At 31.8% G+C, this 22,327-nt stretch overlaps 1 protein-coding gene across 7 annotated transcripts in view; it reads right to left on the bottom strand.

Annotated features, from left to right (window-relative positions):
• Positions 1-241: 241 nt before the first annotated feature.
• LOC148306451 (protein Aster-B-like) overlaps positions 242-22,327 on the bottom strand; it is a 44,269-nt gene continuing 22,183 nt past the window's right edge. For 2 of the 7 annotated variants that reach the window (XM_088265027.1, XM_088265024.1), the window contains 9 exons: positions 16,825-16,900; positions 10,419-10,500; positions 8,915-9,074; positions 7,551-7,661; positions 7,044-7,236; positions 6,467-6,598; positions 4,635-4,926; positions 3,040-3,172; positions 242-1,239 (listed from right to left, as the gene is read on the bottom strand). In XM_088265027.1, coding sequence (XP_088121153.1) covers positions 1,147-1,239; positions 3,040-3,172; positions 4,635-4,926; positions 6,467-6,598; positions 7,044-7,236; positions 7,551-7,661; positions 8,915-9,074; positions 10,419-10,500; positions 16,825-16,900 — 1,272 coding nt within the window. In that variant the 3' untranslated portion in view covers positions 242-1,146. Of the gene's footprint in view, positions 1,240-3,039; positions 3,173-4,634; positions 4,927-6,466; positions 6,599-7,043; positions 7,237-7,550; positions 7,662-8,914; positions 9,075-10,418; positions 10,501-16,767; positions 16,901-22,327 lie in introns of all 7 variants that reach the window. The other 5 variants (XM_088265025.1, XM_088265022.1, XM_088265028.1 and 2 more) reach the window with 3 other exon arrangements.

The following is a 22,327-nucleotide window of genomic DNA, read 5'->3' on the forward strand; positions in this document are numbered from 1 at the left end:
ATAATAATCTGAGTACGTCCAAATCTTCCGGGTTTGTCCACCAAGATGATTATCAAGATTTTTTTATAGATATCTATATAAAGATGAGATTTTTTAGAAAAAGAATATATAGGCATTTAAAGAACTTTAATCATACATAGTTTAGCATTCAGTATTCTACTCATGATTAAAAAAACTATATTTTTTTTAGAAGTTGTACATTGACGGTGATGTGTGAATAACTTCTGACATTTTTATAATCTTTTTATTAATGTATTAAAAGGGATTTTTGTAAACCAATTTTTGAAATTTAATAAAATGTCTCCCGTAAAAAGGATATTTGTTGGATAGAAGGTCTTCGGCATCGCCGTTTGAGTATTCTTTGTGACATTTTTACTGTTGCCATCTATGAAATTTCATAAGATCAGGAAATAGATCCGAAACCTTTATGGTATAAATATAATTGTATCTGAATTGTGTCGGGTTGTGGTCCCGTGGTTAGTGTCCCGGACTCTCGCGAAGTCAGAGTTTCTCTACCACATTTGATACCTATTTCTAATAATGAGCCGCTTAGGCTCACAGAAATAGTATGAAAATGAAATATCTATGTAAATAATTAAAACACAAATATTACTCTTCTTGAAAAAAAATATATCACCAATTATGGAATATCTATCTTTTTCAAATATTAAAATAAATTTAAACTGAGCTGTTTAAAAATTTAATATTTTTTTATTGATATAATTGATTTAATACTTGTAAACTTGTATAAACGGAGATAATAAAAAAAAACTTTTGTGCATTGTGGGATTGAATCGCTAAGGATTTTCCCAAAACGTTAGGCACTGCTAAGGTAAAAATTATCTAAATTACCCAAACACAGAGAGAACGACATTGCAGAATTGTATTACAAACATAATAGATCATATTAAATAAATGCGGTAGCAAAACAAACATTCCACAAAATAAAAAATATAGCAATAACAAAAAAATATATATATTTTCGACAAAGACTGGAATTTAAAAAAATTAATAATAAGTATTGCACAGGAGGTTTTTTGATAAATTATGTAATCCTAATCGCCTTAAAGTATACTTATAATTTTAAATTAGTGTAAAAGTATATTTGGATACCAGTTACAATATTGGCAAATAAAGTTAAGAAAATCACAGTTCTGAATTTGGTTGCGAGCTTCGTGACGGCAGGCTCTCTGCGGATGGTCGAATTATAGACTGCAAGTTGGCGAGGGCTGTTTCAGTCTGGAATCAAACATTGCCGGGTGAAATGGGAGGGCAACTCTGCACCACATGTTACACAAGGGTAACATTACTTCATACGGGAAGAGGGAGGAAGCTCTGATCTCGTAATTCCACCACAACCCGATGAAAAAACTCACTGTCCACTCAATAAGGGTTAGCCAGCTTAAAAACCGCTTGGATGTCGTTTTTAATACATTGCTGTCATTATTTATGTTTATTCATCAACCCCAACCTTAATATGTAGTACAGTGAAACCTCTCTATCGTTTTTAAAGGACCTATTGAAATTAACTATGAATGCGGGAAAACAATGAAAGCGGGATTAAGAAGTTTATACACAAAGAGATGCTATCGAGTGAAGATACCATCCTCCCAATCTGAATAACCATTGGTAGGTTCAAATTCTAAGAGGAATACAACATTTAGATGTAAATAAATGTATTTAAAAAATAAAAAAAATACAAAGTTGAACAGAACCAAAAAAGATTAAAGTTTATTGTTTATTTTAAATAATCTGTGATCGACATTTGTTTTTTTTTCCTGTTTTATTTCTGTAAGTCAACAGTATAAAATTTTTTAACCTTTGCAAATATATTTTTTTCGCCATTGAATGTGCGTAGAAGAAAGTTTTCAAACTTTCAAGGAGTGTGCATGCTTCTGAAAATAAAGGTGCAGGCAGCAGCTCCTCTTCATCAATATTGACCTCTCCTGCTGTATCCGTCAACTTTGCGTCACATAGGCTTTCGATAGTTTCTATCCCACACGTTGGAATATTGTCATCGAATGTAACAACATTGAGGAGAATGTAAAAAAAACAGCCAAAATATATCAAATATGCAGCGTAATTCTAACGATGAATAAAATGGTGATAGAGAAACGATCAATGCAATCTATTTTTGTATGAAATGCATTCGGGGTAGAAGAAATAAACGACACATCCGGGAAAACGATTATTTGAGGAACGATAGATAGAGGTTTCACTGTATACTAATTAAGTTTGTATTACTAATCCCAAGTAACCGCAAACCTTATTCCGATCTGTAAAATGTTTTTTGGCATCTCTCGCGCCTTACTAAAAGTATGCAAATAAAAAGTTTATAAGCGTCTTCCACTCTCTACTAACAGTATGTAAAAGACGCTTTAAAGCATTTCTCGCAAACAATGTGTTAAGAATGAGATGGCAGACAAAATACAGTATACAAAATACAGGCACGCCAGTTGAGGCTCCCAAATTAAAAAAAAATATATTACACAAGGGTAATAAGTGCACCACACATTATTTTTCTATTTTCTTACATTTCACCCTTGTCCGCACCCAATGATGCAAAGGGCATTTGCATAGTATTGACACAGTGATATGTTGATCGTTAAATAAATGGAGGCAGGGTGAACAGTCCTGCGCTTAAGCCCTGGGTAGTACATACTTGTATTAAATAAATATTAGAGCGAAAATTACAATCCCCCCTTGGGAATCGAACCCGGGACCTCAAGCACAGTAGCCAAACCACTATGGAGGTAGTTAAAATTAGGTGCCACATATTACACAAGGGTAACAATGCACCATATACTATATGTACTAAGGTTATATTGTACCAGATAGAAAATGTCAAACTCACCAAATGAACAATGATAGGGATGTGACAATAAACAAGGATGCAATTTTGACCGTTACTAAGCCTAAAGTTAATTGTTGTATATTCAATACTCCCAATAGTTTTGGTAAGTATGAGATAACGGATAAACATAAGTGTGAATGGTCATTAAAAGTGTCCCAAACGAGTAAAGTAGAAGAGAAAATGACCTGTTTCAAGAGGGAAATAGCGTCGTTAAGGGCCTTTCTCCACCTGTCCAGTTCTTCCATGTGGAAGGAAGACTGCTCCTTCAGGTGCTTGGACCATTCTGCTATAATATCAGGAGTCGGGTTACTCTCAGATCTGAAACATAAAAAAATGGCCACATGAGAAAATTTGAAATATCATTTGAATTTTTTGATGACTAGACAGACAGTTGTTAGTACAGTGGTACCTCGAGATACGAGTGCCCCAACATACGAGTTTTTCGAGATACGAGCCGACGAGCAAGTGATTTTTTGCTTTTAGTTACGAGCGAAATTCGAGATACGAGTTCGGTTCGGTAGTAACACGCAGTCGCACCATCACGATCAGTTAGCAGCGTGCTTCCGCTGTGTGTGGGGAAATCCATAGGTCTAGAGGTGGAAGAGAGAGACGTGAACGAGCTCATCGAGGAGCACACCCAGGAACTGACGACTGAGGAGATACAAGAGTTACAGTCACAGCAGCATACTGAGGTTATGCAAGAAATTGGTTTTGAGGAGTCAGAGGAGGAGGTTATTTCTACAAGTGAGATAAAGGAGATCTTAGGAATGTGGGAGAGAGTTTCACAGTTCGTGGAAAAAAAACACCCAGAAAAAGTTGCAACAGGTCGTGCATCTGACCTTTTTAATGACACTTGCCTAACTCATTTCCGGAACATTCTGAGAGGGAGGAAGAAACAAACCTCCTTGGACATGTTTTTTTCTAAACGGCCTACAGGTGAAAGCGAGAAAAATGTAGCGAAAAAGGCAAAGACCAGTGAGGATATCTTATTTATTTCTTTACATTCTCTTTTTTGTTTTTGTGCAATAAATATTTGATATATATATAAATACGTTTTTATTATTCAAAACCACGTAACAAAAATAACTGGGGGTGACATTTTGGAGGTTGGAACGGATTAATGGTAGTTCAATTGTTTTGTATGGGGAAATTTGCTTTGAGATATGAGTAATTCAAGATACGAGCAAGGTTGCGGAACGAATTAAACTCGTATGTCGAGGTACCACTGTATTTGCTTCTTCTAGTTTTAAATTATTATTGATTGCTTTTTTAATTTCTAATATTTGTAAGCAATCTAATTTAAGTCCTCTGTTCCATGTGTGTAATATAGTGCGCAACAGAGGACTTAAATTAGATTACTTAGAAATATTAGAAATTAAAAAAGCAATTAATAATAATTTACAACTAATAAATACACAAGTAAACGATTTTTCTAAAAGTCCATTATTAAATATGTTTCCAATCACTTAACATCCCTGATCACTTTTGACTATGACTGCTAATCAACATAAAAAAATAAAGCCACTTGAGATCTACCCAAGCTCTTTTGCCTAACAGCCAAAATATTTTGAATTTTGTTAAGTTGAGAGTGTTTTAATATCAATCAGTCTTGAAAAAGAAGCGGTTAGCTTTGAAACAGGCAGACATTATAATAAAATATTTATAGTGATTTTAAAGTTATATTTTAATTATAAAATGGAAAATCACGAAGTTACTGCTTCAAATATAAATTATATACAAAATAGTTAAATGAAACATTGAGAAATGTTTTTTTTAGTACCCAATATCCTTGCTGCCGTATTTATTATCCGAATCGAAGAGCCATCTGGTTCCTTCGATGCCCCACAGCTTCCAATAGAGAGCGGCGTTGACCACGACCAGCAGGCAGAGCGCCGCCAGCACGAACCAAAGCAGGCGCGCCGACGGGCCCCCGTGGCTGGCCGCGCTGACGCTGCCCCCGTGGGGCGACAGGTGGCGGAGGCCCATCGCAGGCCGGAGCTGGGCCGCCACGAGCGCAGCCTCTAGGTCGGGGCCCCCCTCCCTCTGGGTCCCTGCGTACAGTTTGTAGTATGCTAAACACGTTCGGGATGGGCTACATATCAGCTCGATTCTCATTACAACTGATTCGTTTTAAAGTCAATCAATTGATATTTATAATTTTTAAATTCTTTATTTTTTTTTAAAAAAAAGAGAAATATTTGTGTTATTTGCAAAAATACTCCATGCTTTTTTTGTGAGGCTAAGCGGCTCATTATTAAAAATAGGTATCAAATTGTGATACAAGAGTCCGCGACACTAACCACGGGGCCACAACTCGACACATTTAAACATTAATTATTGAATAAATTTAATTTAATTGAATCGTTTTAATTTTTCATTAATGGCAGTCAATATGTGGAAAAAATTCCATTTTGATTTAAGTTTTACTTAGCGGAATGCATCGAAACCCGTGTCACAATAGATTTAAGAAATAGTGGTATGTAATTACAAAGTAAAACTTAAATGAAAAATATTTGTGTTTTTATTATTCACAAAAATACTTCAATTTCATGCTATTTCTGTGAGCCTTAGCGGCTCATTATTAAAAATAGGTACCAAATTATGGTACAGTGGGTTTGAACTCAGAAACTCCGACTCAAGAGTCCGCGACACTAACCACAGGACCACAACCCGACACATATAAACGGATTGTTTTCATTTTTCATTAATCAATGCAGCAGTCAATTTGTGGTAAAATCTATCCATTTTTTATTTATGTTTTACTATGCATCGACACACTGGCATATGTAGATTTTAAGAAATAGTGGTATTTACTGAGTAAAACTTAAATTAAAATAAAAAATATATTCTTTTCAGTTAAAAGTGTAATTTACAGCTTGATTGTAAACTGATAGTTTTTAAAGTCACAATGTTATTTTTATTATAAATTGAAGTCAAAAACTTGATTTTTACAACAAAAAAATACTGTATAAAAGTCAATAGCTTGATTTTAAATATTGTAATTTAAAAATGTGTATCATTCAAATGAAGTAATTAACACACTTAAATTTACTATGAGGGACGGTGGCTTACGATTTCATTAACTTAGTTAAAAGTATTGATGATAATAAACTTTAATTTTAAATTAAAACTTATGATTGAAAAAGCTAATTCAATCATAAGTTATTATGAATTAATAGTCAAATTGTAAAAAGAGATTAATTTATAAATACAATTGATGAAATTACGAAAACACTGCATGAAATCAATTTATTAAATGAATGTACATAAATATGTACGTACAAATAAAATTAAAAAGACTTTTGAATTCTGAATGCAAATTTTCTGTTGATAATAATAATATGTACATATATTTATTCCAGCATGATAAGACTCAAGATGAGTTTATTTATTTGATCAATTAATTTGAGAGTGGTAATACCAATACTTATTAAATTAAATTCAATTCTATTTAGACACCTGTTTGATCCATTCAACCTCATTCAAACACTGTATACGTTGAATGCAACGAAACACACAATATATTTTGATACATAGCGGAATTATAATATGGTATACCAAGTATTAATTAAATTCAAAATGAGTTTATGAGAACGGATGAAAATGTTATACCAAGTCCCCGACGTTTTCTTCTGCTTTTCCTTTTGGATGCTATATGGTCATCCTCCACTTCTGCTATGATGGCCTTTGACAAATACCCAAAGTATTCATCTAAGCCCGCCCAACAGTTTTTCTCAATAAAAGCTGCAAAAATAAGACTATTTTTGAAAAGTCACTTTTATCTTCATCTTACTTACTAACTTATAACCCTATCCGCACCCAATGGTGCACAGGGGACTGCATCGAATTGACGCAGTGTTATCTTGATCATTACTTACATGAAGGCAAGGTGATCACTTTTGCGCTTCAGGAACCAGTCCAGGGTAATATTAAATAAATATTACAGTGTAAAATCACTAATATGTATTTATTTTCACCCCCCTGGGAATCGAACCTGGGACTTCCAGCACGGTAGCTAAACACGCTGACCATTACACCACGGAGGCGGACATCTTATCTTATCTTCATCAGTTTATCAAATTACTCTATTAAGTAAGCTCTATCAGTTATAATTGATTACTTTTATTAAAAACTTGCAAAATAAGACCTAATGAAGTGTTGATAAAATAATATATTTGATCCGACTTACTTTTGATTACAGTCCAAACGTTTTTCTTATATTTAACTTGTCCGAAGGCTTGGAAATTTGTGACATTTTCAGACACCTTCTTAAGGCAGTAGTGAACTATTACCACGAATGAGTCGGCATACGGGACTCCCGCGTTACTACTTGTTATTTCTATAGCGTACAGGTGCCCCGGACGTGTGCAGCTCTGCATAACCTACAAAATAATTATTTGTTTATTACCCTGGGTTATAATTGGACTGATTTGGATTAATTTCCTTAAAATCAGGGTTACATTTCCATTAAAAAATCTGTACAGAGAAAAAATTTAGAACTTTTTAGCAATAGGGTGACAGTCTTGACTTTGCAATGGCTCAAAGCCCCTCTGCTCAAAATTATAAGGAAGTTTGATACAAGTCATCATTTACAATGTTTACAATAAAAGTCAGTCAATTTTGAAAGAGATTTATTTGTTGTAATAGAACCTATGGTAAGAAAACAGTAAAATATAAGAGAAAGATATAAAATTACCTGCATTTCTGTGACTTGCGCCGTCTTGGGCCCCACTGATTGATTTAGAAGGATTGTGAAGGATACTTTACGAGATTTGAGCCCAGTTTCAGTATCATGATTCCAAGAATTCTGTTAAAATATAAATAAATTAATTTCATTATGTAATTGATTCGGCAGACACTTTGTAGTAAAATCAATCCATTTTTTTTTATTTTGAGAAATAAAAAGACTTTGTTTTTTGATCCACTCACATGTGAGTGGATCAAAAAACAAAGTCTTTATATTTCTCAAAATAATATATCAATATGATCCACAAAGTTAATGCTTTCAATATTAAAAACTAGCCATTTTTAATTAAGTTTTACTCAGTAAATACCACTATTTCTTCAAATCTATTGTGACATGTGTTTCGATGCATTCTGCATCATTTTCAAACACCGTATGTGAATACACGTTAAAGGCGGTGAAATGTATTAACATACGGTGTTTGAAAAATTAGAAGTTCCACATACGCAGAATGCTTCGAAACACGTGTCACAATAGATAGTAAATACCACTATTTGAATAATAGTGGTATTTACTTAGTAAAACTTAAATCAAAAATAAATAAATGAAACTTACTTCACAGCAAAATTTTGGAATCAACAAACATAGCAGAATTTGAATCTTTGGGACTAACAAATACAGTAGAATTGTGGGATCAACAAATACAGTGGAATTTGAAATTTTGGAACCAACAAACAGTATAATTTGAAATTTTCAGACCATTGTTGGTCGAATAGAATTTGATATTCTGGGCCCAACAAGCACAGTAGAATCTTAAATTATGGGACCAAAAACACAGCTGAATTTAGGATTTCTGGACCAACAAATGCAAAATTATTCTTGATTTCTGAGACCATATTGAATGGGACATTTGAAATGGTAGGTACATTTGAAAGATACCGGAAAAGAGTTAGTATACTCATATATCGATCACTCCTTTCAACGTCACATATAAAAAAACTTGATTTTTCAGGAGACCATTTTTAAAGTTTAAAAATATAATAAAATGTATTAAAAATATATATCAAGTCACTTATTGAACTTTTTACTGTGCAACAGATCTTTTTAGATAAAACCTGAATGTTTTTTCTTCATTTGAAAAATATTTAGTACATTTAAAAAAATAATTAAACAATACCTTTTCTTCAAAATGCAAAAACAACACTTCTGCCCTCTAGCAGGTAAATATTAAGTTAAAAATATGCAGCTTTTGCTGGGATATAGTACATTTTTTGGGCATTTTGAAAACATGCAGAACTGAAAATTTGCGATATTTGATATATGACGTCGTTGAAAGGAGTGAGCGATATATAAATTACATAAATATTATAACAAACCTGAACTAAATCCGTTGTTTTTCTCATAGCCAGTAATTCAACATAGAATTTAGAGTTTGTGAAAAGCATGGTGAATAATTGGTCAATATGAACATGGAAGTCCATAGACAAGACTTTACGGCCTTCGTGTGGATCTGTACACTGGGGGCCATGACCGAAACTGAAATTAAAACATTCAATGTAAATCAATGTGAGTGATATAAATAAGTAACAAAACTTCAAAAAATATATTTATTTAAACAAGCATAGAGACATTACCAGTTAATACTTTGAAAATGGAAGTCAGCAACAGTACCGTGGGACCACAAACTGACTTACTATACAAAATAATCTTATTGCAACTCAATTATAATGTGGACCGGTTTCGAAGCAAAAACTTCTTCCTTAACACATTGTTTGTGGGAAACGCTTCAAAGCATCTTATACATACTGTTAGTAGAGAGCGAGAGACGCATATGAGCGTTCTTATTATTCGCTTACTTTTGGTTGAGTGCGAGAGATGCCAAAAAACATTGTACAGGTTGGAATTGGGTTTGCGGTTACTTGTGATTAGTATATGACCCTCATTAGTATAATATGTATATTAGGGTCGGGGTTGATGGCGAAACCACCCGATAACAATGTGTTAAGAGTAATTAATGCATTTTAAAAAGTATTGATCAGTCTTGAAGAAGAAGCGGTTTGCTTTGAAACCGGTCCACATTATAATAAAGAGTAAAAATAAGATATGTAGTAATTTTATTACTAAGTTATGAAATGTAAAAATTACATGTAGTGGTTCAAATACTGATGCACTACATGTAATTTAATATGATACGTATGTATATTAGAAAAAATTAAAGACGGATTCACTGTTTTGGCATTGTAGAATGTGATTTTTTTAGAAATTTTCATTTATGATGGTGAAAATTTTATTATCAATTAAAAAAGTTATGTAATATTTGAACATATAAAATTTTTAAGTAATCGTTATTGGGATTTGTTACAAGTATGAATAAATCTATTTATAAAGATTTTTTAATTTTTTAAACACAGTGAGCAAACTGCGTGTACTTGCCAAGTCAATTGATGTAAATTTGCGATTAAATGTTTTAAACCAGTAGGTTTTGTCAATGTATTCTTCAAACTTAACACACTTAGGACGGGAAAGGTATTTCTACCCATTCGGTTGATTGATGCTTAAGGACGGGAATAGTATGTATTAAGAAGGAATTATTTAATGTTTTTATATGCATATTATGTAACAATCTCTTTGTTGAGGACTAAACTATATGCATACAATTATCAAATCTCATCGCCAGCAGTTTGCAGGCGTAAAAAAACACCCGTCAATATATATTAATTATTATATGCACTGGTCAAGCTAAATATTTTGAAAAAAAGTCAGTTTTTGCATGATGATTGATATGTAAAAATTTACAGTTAATATCATTTCATTAGTCACCTTGTTAATTATTTTAGTGACGTATGAAAAGTATAAGGAAAAATGGTTGTCAATACTAACCTAATAGGCTTGTCTTCATCACTCTGTGAAGAGTCTGACATATCTGTAGGCAAAGTATCTCCTCCATTGAAATTTCCATTAGCTGGTGACAAAGCAGTCATGTTATTTATTTTAACAAAAAAGCGCTGTTTCATAAACCAAAACCAAATTAGTATGTTTGTACAAGTAATCAGCCACAATATGTTATATGTATATTGTACACTTCAATTCAATTCAATTTATAAAAAAAATATATATATATATATATATATATATATATATATATATATATATATATATATATATATATATATATATATACATAACAAACAATATTCAAGGCGTATATATTAAAAGTAAGCAAGAAGACTCAAAGGTGTAGAAGAATCCCGCTTCGGAAAACTCCTTCGGACACATGGAACAGATCAATATCGAATGTGATATTGTTCAACATAGCGGTAGCTCTTCCTACAGGCATAACCATCGGCAGGTTGGTCCTGTGTATAGGAATGTGAAACAATCTATGCCGACGCTGTCTTAGGTAACTATCGGGAACATACATGCTCCGGATAATTTGAGGATTATCGATCATACCGATGATGGTTTTAATTATCAAATATAGTAAAACGTCGATATAACGGACGTCTATTTAACGAACTTCTGATATAATGGAAAAAAATTTGTTAAAAAGTAAAAAAAATTAGAAAGTCCTGTTAACAGAACACATTAATATTTTACATGCTTAAGTTCAAGTGTCGCCCCGCATGTTAACAATTTTTAGCGATCATCGTCACAAAATTTCGGCAGGGGGCATCTGTTGAAATTATTAAGAAGTAATAGAGCTGAAATTTTTATATATGACTGAGATTTATTTTGATTTATTTCATACATGAGGTAATTTAAAAAGAACCTTTTATTTTTCGTTTTTTTTTTACTAGATTTATTGATCATTTAACTAATCGTGTATGAATAAAGATGTAGATATACTCAAAATATAAGTTTGTACCAGTTAGTAAATACATATGGTTTTAAATAAACTCAATTTTTAAGTTATAAAGAGCAGTTTTATTTTGGCATATATATATATATATATATATATATATATATATATATATATATATATATATATATAACCCTTATCCGCATCCAATGGTGCATAGGGCACTGCATCGAATTGACCCATTGTTATCTTGATCATTACTTACATGAAGGCAAGGTGATCACTCTTGCGCTTCAGGAACCAGTCCAGGGTAATATTAAATAAATATTACAGTGTAAAATCACTAATATTTATTTTCACCCCCCCTGAGAATCGAACCCGGGACCTCCAGCACGGTAGCTAAACACGCTGACCATTACACCACGGAGGCGGACAAAACTCTGGCATCTACAAATCATTTATTATTTTTATTTTGGTGAACATTTTAATTTGTTTGACAGCCTCAATTATAATTAACCAAATTCAGAGGTCTTGAAAATTACTTGAAGTTTAGTTTTATTTTCAAGACGAAAGAATGCTTCCTCCCTGATTTTTTTATTCCACAAAGATGCTTACATCAATATTTGCTGAAGAAAATACAAATTGCTTAAAGTAAGTTTAAATCGAATAAAAAAAAACACTAGAAAAATCCTTACAAGACTTTGTACTCTTCAATTTCAAAACGGGCATTTTGCGTAGGTAAAAAAACAATATGAATTTTAATAATGTGAACCTTCAGTTAAACTAAAATACATTTCAGCACAACACAAGGGAAAAAAACAGACACACACAATTTGCAAAACGGTGCGATGAAAAGCGATTGTGTACTTAATATTTTTGATATCGCAGGTGAAATGATATAATACAATGAGAAACAGAATACAGACAAGAATGTATGTATAATTTGGTTTTTATATCACATATGTATTATTAAAATATATGTAAGTATGTGTGTTTTCATTTATATCTTGATAAAAAAAACTAACACTTGTGTGTATAAAATAAACGTAAGCATCTGTATTAACAGTTCAAGGTGAAATTTCTTTAAAAAAGTATGTTCTAAAACAATCGATGAGCACAGTTTTTTAGTAAAGATTTTTTAAGTATGAAGTTAGTAGCATTTTCTGACGGCATACGTTGCTTGGTGGGTCTTCATCTTATTTGGACGTTTCAACAAAGTGAACAGAATGTGAAACCCCCCAAAAGCTATTATTTTTCTATTTGCGTTGAAAATTTAAATAAGTGGTTTTAAAACTGCTGCCTTAGTTTTGTATCAGACCAAATAAATTTTTAAGTGTTCAAAATAAAAATTACCGAAATTTCTTTAATTTTGTTCACATATCTGTCAAATAGGGCCGCATAATACAATGGTGTTGACAAGTATCACAATGCTTAAGCTTTGCTTCCATATACCTGTGGATTAGATATGAGCGATTGAATGAGAAAAAACAACAAATTGAATAATGGTTTCTTTAAAAGAAGTCATTACTTAATTTGGTTTTTGGATTTAATAATTTAAATTAAAGCTAATTATGACAATCCGCCTCCGTAGTGTAATGGTCAGCACGCTCGGCTACCGTTCTGGAGGACCCGAGTTCGATTCCCAGGGGGGGTAAGAATAAATATAAGTGATTTTTTCACTGTAATATTTATTCAATATTACCCTGGACTGGTACTTGAAGTGGAGGGCTGATCACCTTTCCTTCATGTGTAAACGATCAAGATAACACTGCGTTTATATGACGCAGTGCCCTATGCACCATTGGGGTGCGGATAAGGGTTTTATTAATTAAATATTATTATCTGTCAAATAAGTATACCTATAATATGGCAATACATATTAAGTTTTTATTTTATTTTTATAAGCAGGAATTAACTAAATAAATAAATTGAAGACAAATGAATGTGCTTGAAATTGTTAATTTTCAGAGGTTGGTAAAGACATAACACAAATATAGTGGAACCCCTCATAACGAGCATAATTTGTTCCAGAATCTTACTTGTTAAGTGAAACATTTTTTATTTTGAATGGCCCGGCTCACAAGTAAATATCGTGAAAAAGGGACTTGCCCTTTCTCTGTAACTCGTTATGCGAAATGTTGCTCGTTACGGGAGCGGGATATTAACTTTTTTTTGCTTGTTATGCAAATTACTCGTAATGAGAAATGCTCGTTATAAGAGGTTCAATTGTATTATAAAAGGGTACCAGATGCAAATGCAACTCCTTACTAAAAAAACATAGATCGTACCAAAATAGAGTGCCGAAATTCAAAATCATGGTTACACACACTATTTAAAAAAACAGAGTTGGAATTCCAACAAAACTAAAATTTTATAAGTTGAGTTTACGCGGATATCTCAGTAACTCTGAATTAAATGTACATCTAATACCCTAATATATATATATATATATATATATATATATATATACAGTGGGTGGCCAAATTATTAGGGACACTTGTCCTTTTTTGTAATTTTCAAGTTTAAATGAATTTTATGATCAAATAAATTTGTTCTAATTAAAAAATATTATTTATTTTTGTTGGTTGTATCATAATTATTGTTTTTAAGACGTAGCAATGCTGCAAAATATCAAAGAAGTAAGTTTTTTTCTCATTTTAGTGTTAATTAGTGAAAAATGGTGTTGGTGTGAGCTCAGTTAATATTTTTTTACACCATTTTTCTGTATGTTTTTTGAGTCCAAGACTATAAAAAATTAAGTATTGTATAAAAATTTATTAGTTTTGCTAATTTAATAAGTAAATTTCAATTAATTTTTAATTAAAATTCAATTTAGTTTGAATTGAACCTTAATATTCTAAATTTAAGTATGGGCAAGTCTTTAGACATATCTCCAAGAAAATGTAGGGAAGTACCAACCAAACTACTTCATTCCACATATTTCTAAAGAGAGATAGCAGCACTCACAGGTATTTCAAAGTCCGGAGTCAACCGGATAAAAAGAAAAATTCATAAAAATCCACCTCTAGAAGCAGCCCGCGTCTGAAAAAGTGGCAGAAAAACGATCACCACTCCGCGTGGTCACTGTGAAATCAGGGACATCTATTTCCAAAATCGTAAAACGTGTGTTGATTGTCCACTACGTTGATAAACGATGTAGGAATCAACGCCTCCAAAATGACAGTTTGGAGACGGTTAGTTGAAGTAAATCTAATTGGTCGACGTCCAACCAAAAAACTACGCCTGACTGAGGCCATGAAGAAAAAACGACTCTTATGAGCCAGAACACTCCGGAATATGACTGTTTCGGACTAGAATCGAGTATTTAAGACTTATATTTGTATAACAAAATAAGAAGATAATAAAAATACACATTTTTGCAATCATGGTAATACTTTATAGGTCTGCTTCTAAGACGAGTCAACATTTAAAATTTTGGTGGGAAAAACTTAATTCGTCCGACGGGGCCCAGGAGAAAAATTCCACCCGGACTGCCTGGTGAAGTGGGCTAAAAACACCCTGTTAGCATAATGTTGTGGTCCATGATCTCATTTAAGGGTATGGGACGCCTCCATATCATGGAGCGACCATGAGGCAAGACCAGTACCAGCGAGTACTGAAAAGTCGGCTCCAGCCGAAGCTAAGGAATGGTTCCCTGGTGATGAAGAGTATGTGTTTATGCATGAATAAGTACCGTGTCATAAAGCCAGGAGTGTTACCGCATTCTTGGCTGAAAAAAACGTCTGTTGAGTATGTGTTTTGCCTTGCCCGGGCAATTTGCTGGATATGAACCCCATTGAAAACATTTGGAGGCTAACGAAACGGGAAATTGCTAAAAAAGTCATCACCACCAAGCGGTTACTGAAAGAAACTCTTATCAGAGTATGGCATGGTAACCCTAATCTTCGGCACAATACAAAAATCTGCATAGAAAGCATGCCCCGACGTTTGGAAGTTGTAATCGCAGCATAGGGTGTTATTACTAAATATAAAAGTTTTTTTCTGAAATTTTTGAATAATCGCTTTTTATGATAAAAATAAATTACTTTTATTAAATGTTTGATTACATTGTTTCTAAATTCTTAATAAAGCACCCCAATCAATAAAAAATATAATTAAAAAACCTAATTATTTGCTCATTAAATTCATTTGATCATGAAAATTACAGGAAATTCGAAGTGTCCCTAATAATTTGGCCACCCACTGTATATATATATATATATATATATATATATATATATATATATATATATATATATATATATATATATATTTATATTTTTTTTAAATCACAAAAGAAAACAGAATTTTAGCAAGCAATGTTTCCCAATAGGATATATGGGGCTCTAGCAAATGGATAGAATATTATAAGTACGAAGTGATTACAGTCTGAATTTTCATAGCAAAATGCTTTTTTCCAGCACTGGATTATGATCTGTAACATCTCAATCAAAAAAATATATTAAATATTTTATAAAAAAAATAGTGATTGGCATTTAAAAAAAAGTAATAACCCGCAAAGCCTCTACTTTTAGAAGCTTGTCTGGAGGTAGGATAGTTTACTATGTTTACGCCTTTAGGTAGGGAAGGTAAATGTGAAAAATACATAATTCACGTGGTAGCATTCCATTGTCTATTGTTATTAACATAGATTATGATTTAATTTACATTAATAATATATTTGTTCCTATCAGAGAATGCTTCCATCTATATTCCCCATGTTTGAACAATCCCTGGTCAATAAATTACATATGCAATAAACAATGCCTTACAAGCTTTTTTTTATAATTTATCGATTTAAAGGGTTATTACATATGCTCAAAATATTCAGAACATAAAGAGCTTTGGAAATTTATTAAAATTAAATAAAAAATATCCATTTTTAATTCTTTGGTTAACAAGAAGAATTTAAAAATATTTTGTAAAAATAAATAAATCAAATAAATCCATTTTCTAGAGCCCTCAAAATGGTAAGACCCCATTCATATTGCACTGAACTTTTTTTGGAAGAATCGATTATGGAAATTAATTAATTTGAAATAAGCTCTCGTACCGTAATACAAAAAGTGTTAGCATCACCAGCCACTCTCTCCCTGGTGGTAACGTTGTTTGCGAGCGAGTGCATCACGGTTATAGAGAAAGTGGATTGGTATTTCGTTATCCTCCATACAGAATCTGCAGACTGGGGAGTCATGTAGTCCAATTTTCGATATGTGCTTTCTCAGTCTGCAGTGTCCTGGTTAGGATCCCTATTTGGCTGTCAATATTACTGGGTTACAAAAAAGTTTGAGAAGCTCAAATTAAATCTATCATTTACGGGGTAAATTGTAATAAATATAATTAGCAGTTTTAAAAATTGATTAATGTTACTGGTGCAATATGAATGGTATGTATTAGGAGTAGGGTAAGGGGTGTATGTAACATGTATACAGGCGTGTTTGATGCACCGCCGCCACTGGGTAGGTGGTGAGGAGGGGGGCAAGTCACCTGACACAGGGGGAGGGATGTTGTCGTCGCTCACTCCGCCCATCCCGCCACTCTCCATACTGTGCCCTAAGAAGTCCTACAACACACAGATCAAATCACACTTATATTTTTTTATTAACGTAAATTGTATACATTTTTTTTTAAATCACAATTTTAAACATATTTAAAACAAGTTTTTGCAGAGACCCACCAAGCCACCTCGTGTGTCTTGTCGGTGGAGTTCTTTTTGAATAATTTTTTATTGTTTTTAACGATTTTAACCTAATATACACACAAAAAAGAGAGAAAAATTAAGAATATATACATTTTACAATCTTTATAAAATTAACTCTTGATCATTCATTCATTCCTTTATTTTGCCTTTGTTCCAACGGAACGATGGAGACAACAAACAGATTAACACATACTACCAAAAGCCGACTAGTCGGCTTGTCGCTGCCAACCGTAAACAACCAAGCACCGATTAGTAGGTTTTCTACCCTACGTACTGGAAAAATTTCTCATAATAATGTTTATCAGAATGATTAAAGAAAAGACTTTGTTTTTTACCACTTGAGTTTTATTATAGACTACATGTTTCAGAAGTTAAACTTCCATCATTCAGGTCTGTATAATAAATTATTATTATTATTATTATACAGACCTGAATGATAAAAGTTTAACTTCTGAAACATGTAGTCTATAATAAAACTCAAGTGGTAAAAAACGAAGTATTTTCTTTAATCATTGTAACATGTCTTACCACAAAGTTAATGCCGAAACAATAAATAAAATGTTTATCACTATGTCGATTTTAAATTTGAACTATTAATTAAAAAAGGATATTTATAAGGAACTTGAAATTTTACAAATATGCACTATTATTTGTCAAAATAATCAATAATAATCAAATAATTGGTACCGTAGAACGGGGCTACTAGAACTTTGATGTGTTACTTGAGCCCAGTACAAAAAAGAGATTTAAATCTGTATTTGGTCTACAATAATGAACGTATCGTGACAATAAGTGTCACCTGTCAGGGAAACAATGAATCATGTCGATACGTTTATTATTGTAGACCAAATACAGATCTAAATAAAAAAATTGTACTGGGCTCAAGTAACACATCTAGCCCCGTTCTACGGTACAGAAATTGTGAATGTATTTGTTAATTGCTTGTATTTTTTGCTATCAGTACAAATTTGCTTGATTTTTAAGATGAGTCTTTTAAAAATTCGTTGGTAAATAAAGTGTTAATACAACTGCAGAGTTGCACCAACGAAGACAATTTTTTTTTAATGTTATTTTTTGACATCTCAACACAGATGAAGAAGAATATGGAAGCCTGGGCATTTTTAAAAATTTGAGTAGTGTGGTTGTCAATCATGGGTAGAATTGGTGAATATGTGAACACGTGTGTAAAGTGATCATTTAGCCTATGACGGTTGTAAGCCCTGTTACTGCCCAGATTTCCATATTCTTCTTCATTTATGTTGAGATGTCAAAAAATGATCAGTATTGGTTTGTACTGTGAAAGATATTGAAAAAAATGGTTCTTAGGATATTGGTTGAGATTGTGTTTACTTTATACTAATACTGCTACTACTAGCATCAAGCTGTCTCAGGATAGAATGCCACACTCGCTTGTCCTGACAAACCTAGCTCCTAGTTTTCTCTTTTTCCATACATCTGGTCATATTATCACATTCTTTGCAGAAAATGCTTAAAAGCGTCTTTTATACACTGTTAGTTTAGAGACGCTTATAAGCGTTCTATTTGCTTACTTTTTGTAGAGCGTGAGTCGCAAAAAAATATTGTACAGATGGGAATTGGGTTTGCATTTACTTGTGACTAGTATACTGAGGGCCGGGAGGCAGACTGTTGAGTATGATTACGGTTGTGGTTGATGAAAAAACCGCCCACAAACAATTCGTTATGTAGAATTTGACAAGTGGGGAAAACAAATGGGCAGACAAAGTGGGAAGAAGGACGGGGTTGCCAGATCTAAAAATTAACAACCACCACAACTGGGCCGCATAATACAATGGTGTTGACATGTATCACAATGCTTAAGCTTTGCTTCCATATACCTGTGGATTAGATATAAGCGATTGAATGAAAAAAACGACAAATTGAATAATAATTTCTTTAAAAGAAGTCATACTTAATTTGGTTTTTGGATTTAATAATTTAAATTAAAGCTAATTATAACAATCAGTGCAAAAATTCGGATACATCGCTCACTCCTTTCAAGAACGTCATAAATAAAAAATCGTCTATTTTGAGTTGTGCATGTTTTCGGGATGCCCAGAAAATGTACTATATCCCAGCAAAAGAGGCATATTTTTAACTTAATAGTAACCCGCTACAGGGCAGAAAGTGTTCTTTTTGCATTTTGAAGAAAAAGTATTGTTTAATTATTTTTTTAAACATACTAAATATTTTTCAAAAGTAGAAAAAACCTTCAGGTTTTACCTAAAAAGATCTGTTGCACGGTGAAAAGTTCAATAAGTGGATTGATATTATTTTTAATACATTGTATTATATTTTAAACTTTAAAAACGTTCTCCTGAAAAATCAAGTTTTTTGATTTATGACGTTCTTGAAAGGAGTGAGCGACATGTTACTAGCTGCTAACATATTTGACAATTTGATATCAAAAACATGAGTTGGAAAGAAATATAAACTGAGAAAAAGCAACAAATACCATCCCAATCAGTTAATCAGTCAAAAAAGTAGCCAAAAGAGTCCATCTATACTGAGGATGTCGATACTAAGTAATGATAAAGCCAAATTTTTTAATAGTGTAGTCATATAAAAGTAAAAGGTTACAAAATTATTATAATCTTATCAATACATATGAATATGTAAGATAATCAAAAGCATACATCTACCTAAAATACTACTACCTTTATCAGATTGATAAATGTTTCTTAGGAGTGATAAACCAGGAAATTTGATTACATACATTTCCCTTAAATCAGATTTCCAAAAAAATAGCAGTAAAATTATTAAAGTCAACATGGCTAACACAGCTTATTATTATGCTAAATATATATTTAAACAAAAAGATAAATATTTGTGTTTTTTTTATTAACAAAAGCACTTCAATTCCATTTCACTATTTCTGTGAGCCTAAGCGGCTCATTATTCAAAATAGGTATCAATTGTGGTAGAGTGGGTTCGAATCCAGAAACTCTGACTCAAGAGTCCGTGACAATAACCACGGGACCACAACTCGACACCCGAGATATGTATTTTAATGCACTCAATTAACATCATTATCAAACACAGTACATATTCAAAACTTAAATTCAAAATAAGAATCGGGAAACATAAATTTTCCTGAAGAAATAATAACATCACATAACTGATGGAGATCATGAATAAAAAGGAATAAATTCCAATATTTTAAAACATCAGAAAAAAAATAGAAAAATTATTATTACCAATATGACTTTTTAATTTCTCTTTTGGTATGTACAACTTTTTCTTAAAATCCATTTTGACACGTTTTTTGATGCATTCCATATCATTATCAAACGATGTAACGGTCACAATAGATTTTGAGACATTTTACCAGGTAAAATTTAAATAAAAAAAATGGATATATATTACTACGAGGTCAGAATTAATCAATGAAATATGACAATTACTAAAACTTCCGCCTTTTGTCCATGTTCTCACTGATAAAAAATGCAAAACAGCTCTTACCGCTTCACTTCATCCTTTAAAGACCCAAGGGCACAAACCTCAAATTTATACAAGGTTCATACAATGTTTGATATCAACTGCATCTATACACAATATACGTATTATATGTAATAATTAGTGGTATTTTTACTGATTTTTTAAAAATGGATTGATACATAACTTATTACCAAAAAGTGATTGCTAAATTAATTGATGAAAGTAAAGGTAATTTGAACAAAAAATTATGTTATCAGTGCTCCTTTTGGAAGCATAAAGTCAAAATGTATACAGAATAGATGAAGATATTGAAACACATATATTACTGCACCTCATGTTAAATATGTTCATGTTAAACATGTTAAATATGTTAAATACTATGTTAAAAACATGTTAAATATGTTAAATACACCTCATGTTAAACATGTTAAACATGTTAAATATGTTCAAAATTTATCAGCAGATAAAGAAAACGCTGATATTTGGTTCTTTATAATAATAAAGAGTGTTTGATAATGTTATTTTTAAGCATAAAAAAGGTTCATATGTTATTCAAATGATGGTGTTACATTTATTTCTACAAAAAAAACTCAAATGTGTCAATTAACATATATAATCGGCATAATGGCATCATATAATATATATACCCTAGCACACAAATCGCTCATTCCTTTCAAGAACGTCATAAATCAAAAATTGTAAATTTTCACTTGTGCATGTTTTCGGAATGCCCAGAAAATGTACTACATCCCAGCAAAAGCGGCATATTTTTAACAAAATATTTACCCGCTACAGGGCAGAAAGTGTTGTTTTTACATTCTGAAGAAAGGGTATTGTTTAATTATTTTTTTAAATATACTAAATATTTTTCAAATGGAGAAAAAACATTCAGGTTTAGCCTAAAAATATCAGTTACACAGTAAAATGTTCAATAAGTGGCTTGATATTTGTTTTTAATACATTTTATTATATTTTTAACTTTCAAAATGTTCTCCTGAAAAATAAAGTTTTTTTATATATGACGTTGAAAAGAGTGAGCAATATTATAATAACTAGTGGTAATTTTACTGTTTTTTTTTAATGGATAGATATATAATTTACTACCAAGAAGTGATTGCTAAATTAATTGATGAATGTAAAAGCAATTATAACAAAAAATATGTGATTAGTGCTCTTTTTGCAAGTTTTAAGTTAAAATGTATACAGAATAGATGACGATATTGAACACATATACAAATTTCCAAATCATTTCTGCACCTCTAATACATGTTAAATGATATGTTCTAAATTTATCAGCAGATAAAGAAAACACTAATATTTGGTTCATTATCCTAATAAAGAGTGTTTGATAATGTTATTTTTAGGCATAAAAACGTTCATATGTTTATTCAAATGATAGCGATTACATTTATTTTTACAAAAAAACTGTTAAATGCTTCAATTAACATTCATTATCGGCATAACGGCAACATATCGCTCACTCCTTTCAAGAACCTCATAAATCAAAAAACTTGATTTTTCAGGAGAACATTTTTAAAGTTTGAAAATATAATACAATGTATTAAAAATAAATATCAAGCCACTTATTGAACTTTTTACTGTGCAACAGATCTTTTTAGGTAAAACCTGAAGGCTTTTTCTCCATTTGAAAAATATTTAGTATATTTAAAAAAATAATTAAACAATACCTTTTCTTCAAAAAGCAAAAGCGACACTTTCTGCCCTGTAGCGGGTAAATATTAAGTTAAAAATATGCCGCTTTTGCTGGGATATAGTACATTTTCTGGGCATTCCGAAAACATGAAATTGAACAACTGAAAATGGACGCTTTTT

This window comes from Brachycentrus maculatus, unplaced genomic scaffold (genome assembly GCF_059751285.1).
Source record: "Brachycentrus maculatus isolate JH-2025_06_01 unplaced genomic scaffold, ASM5975128v1 h1tg000241l, whole genome shotgun sequence".
Classification (NCBI taxonomy): domain Eukaryota; kingdom Metazoa; phylum Arthropoda; class Insecta; order Trichoptera; family Brachycentridae; genus Brachycentrus; species Brachycentrus maculatus.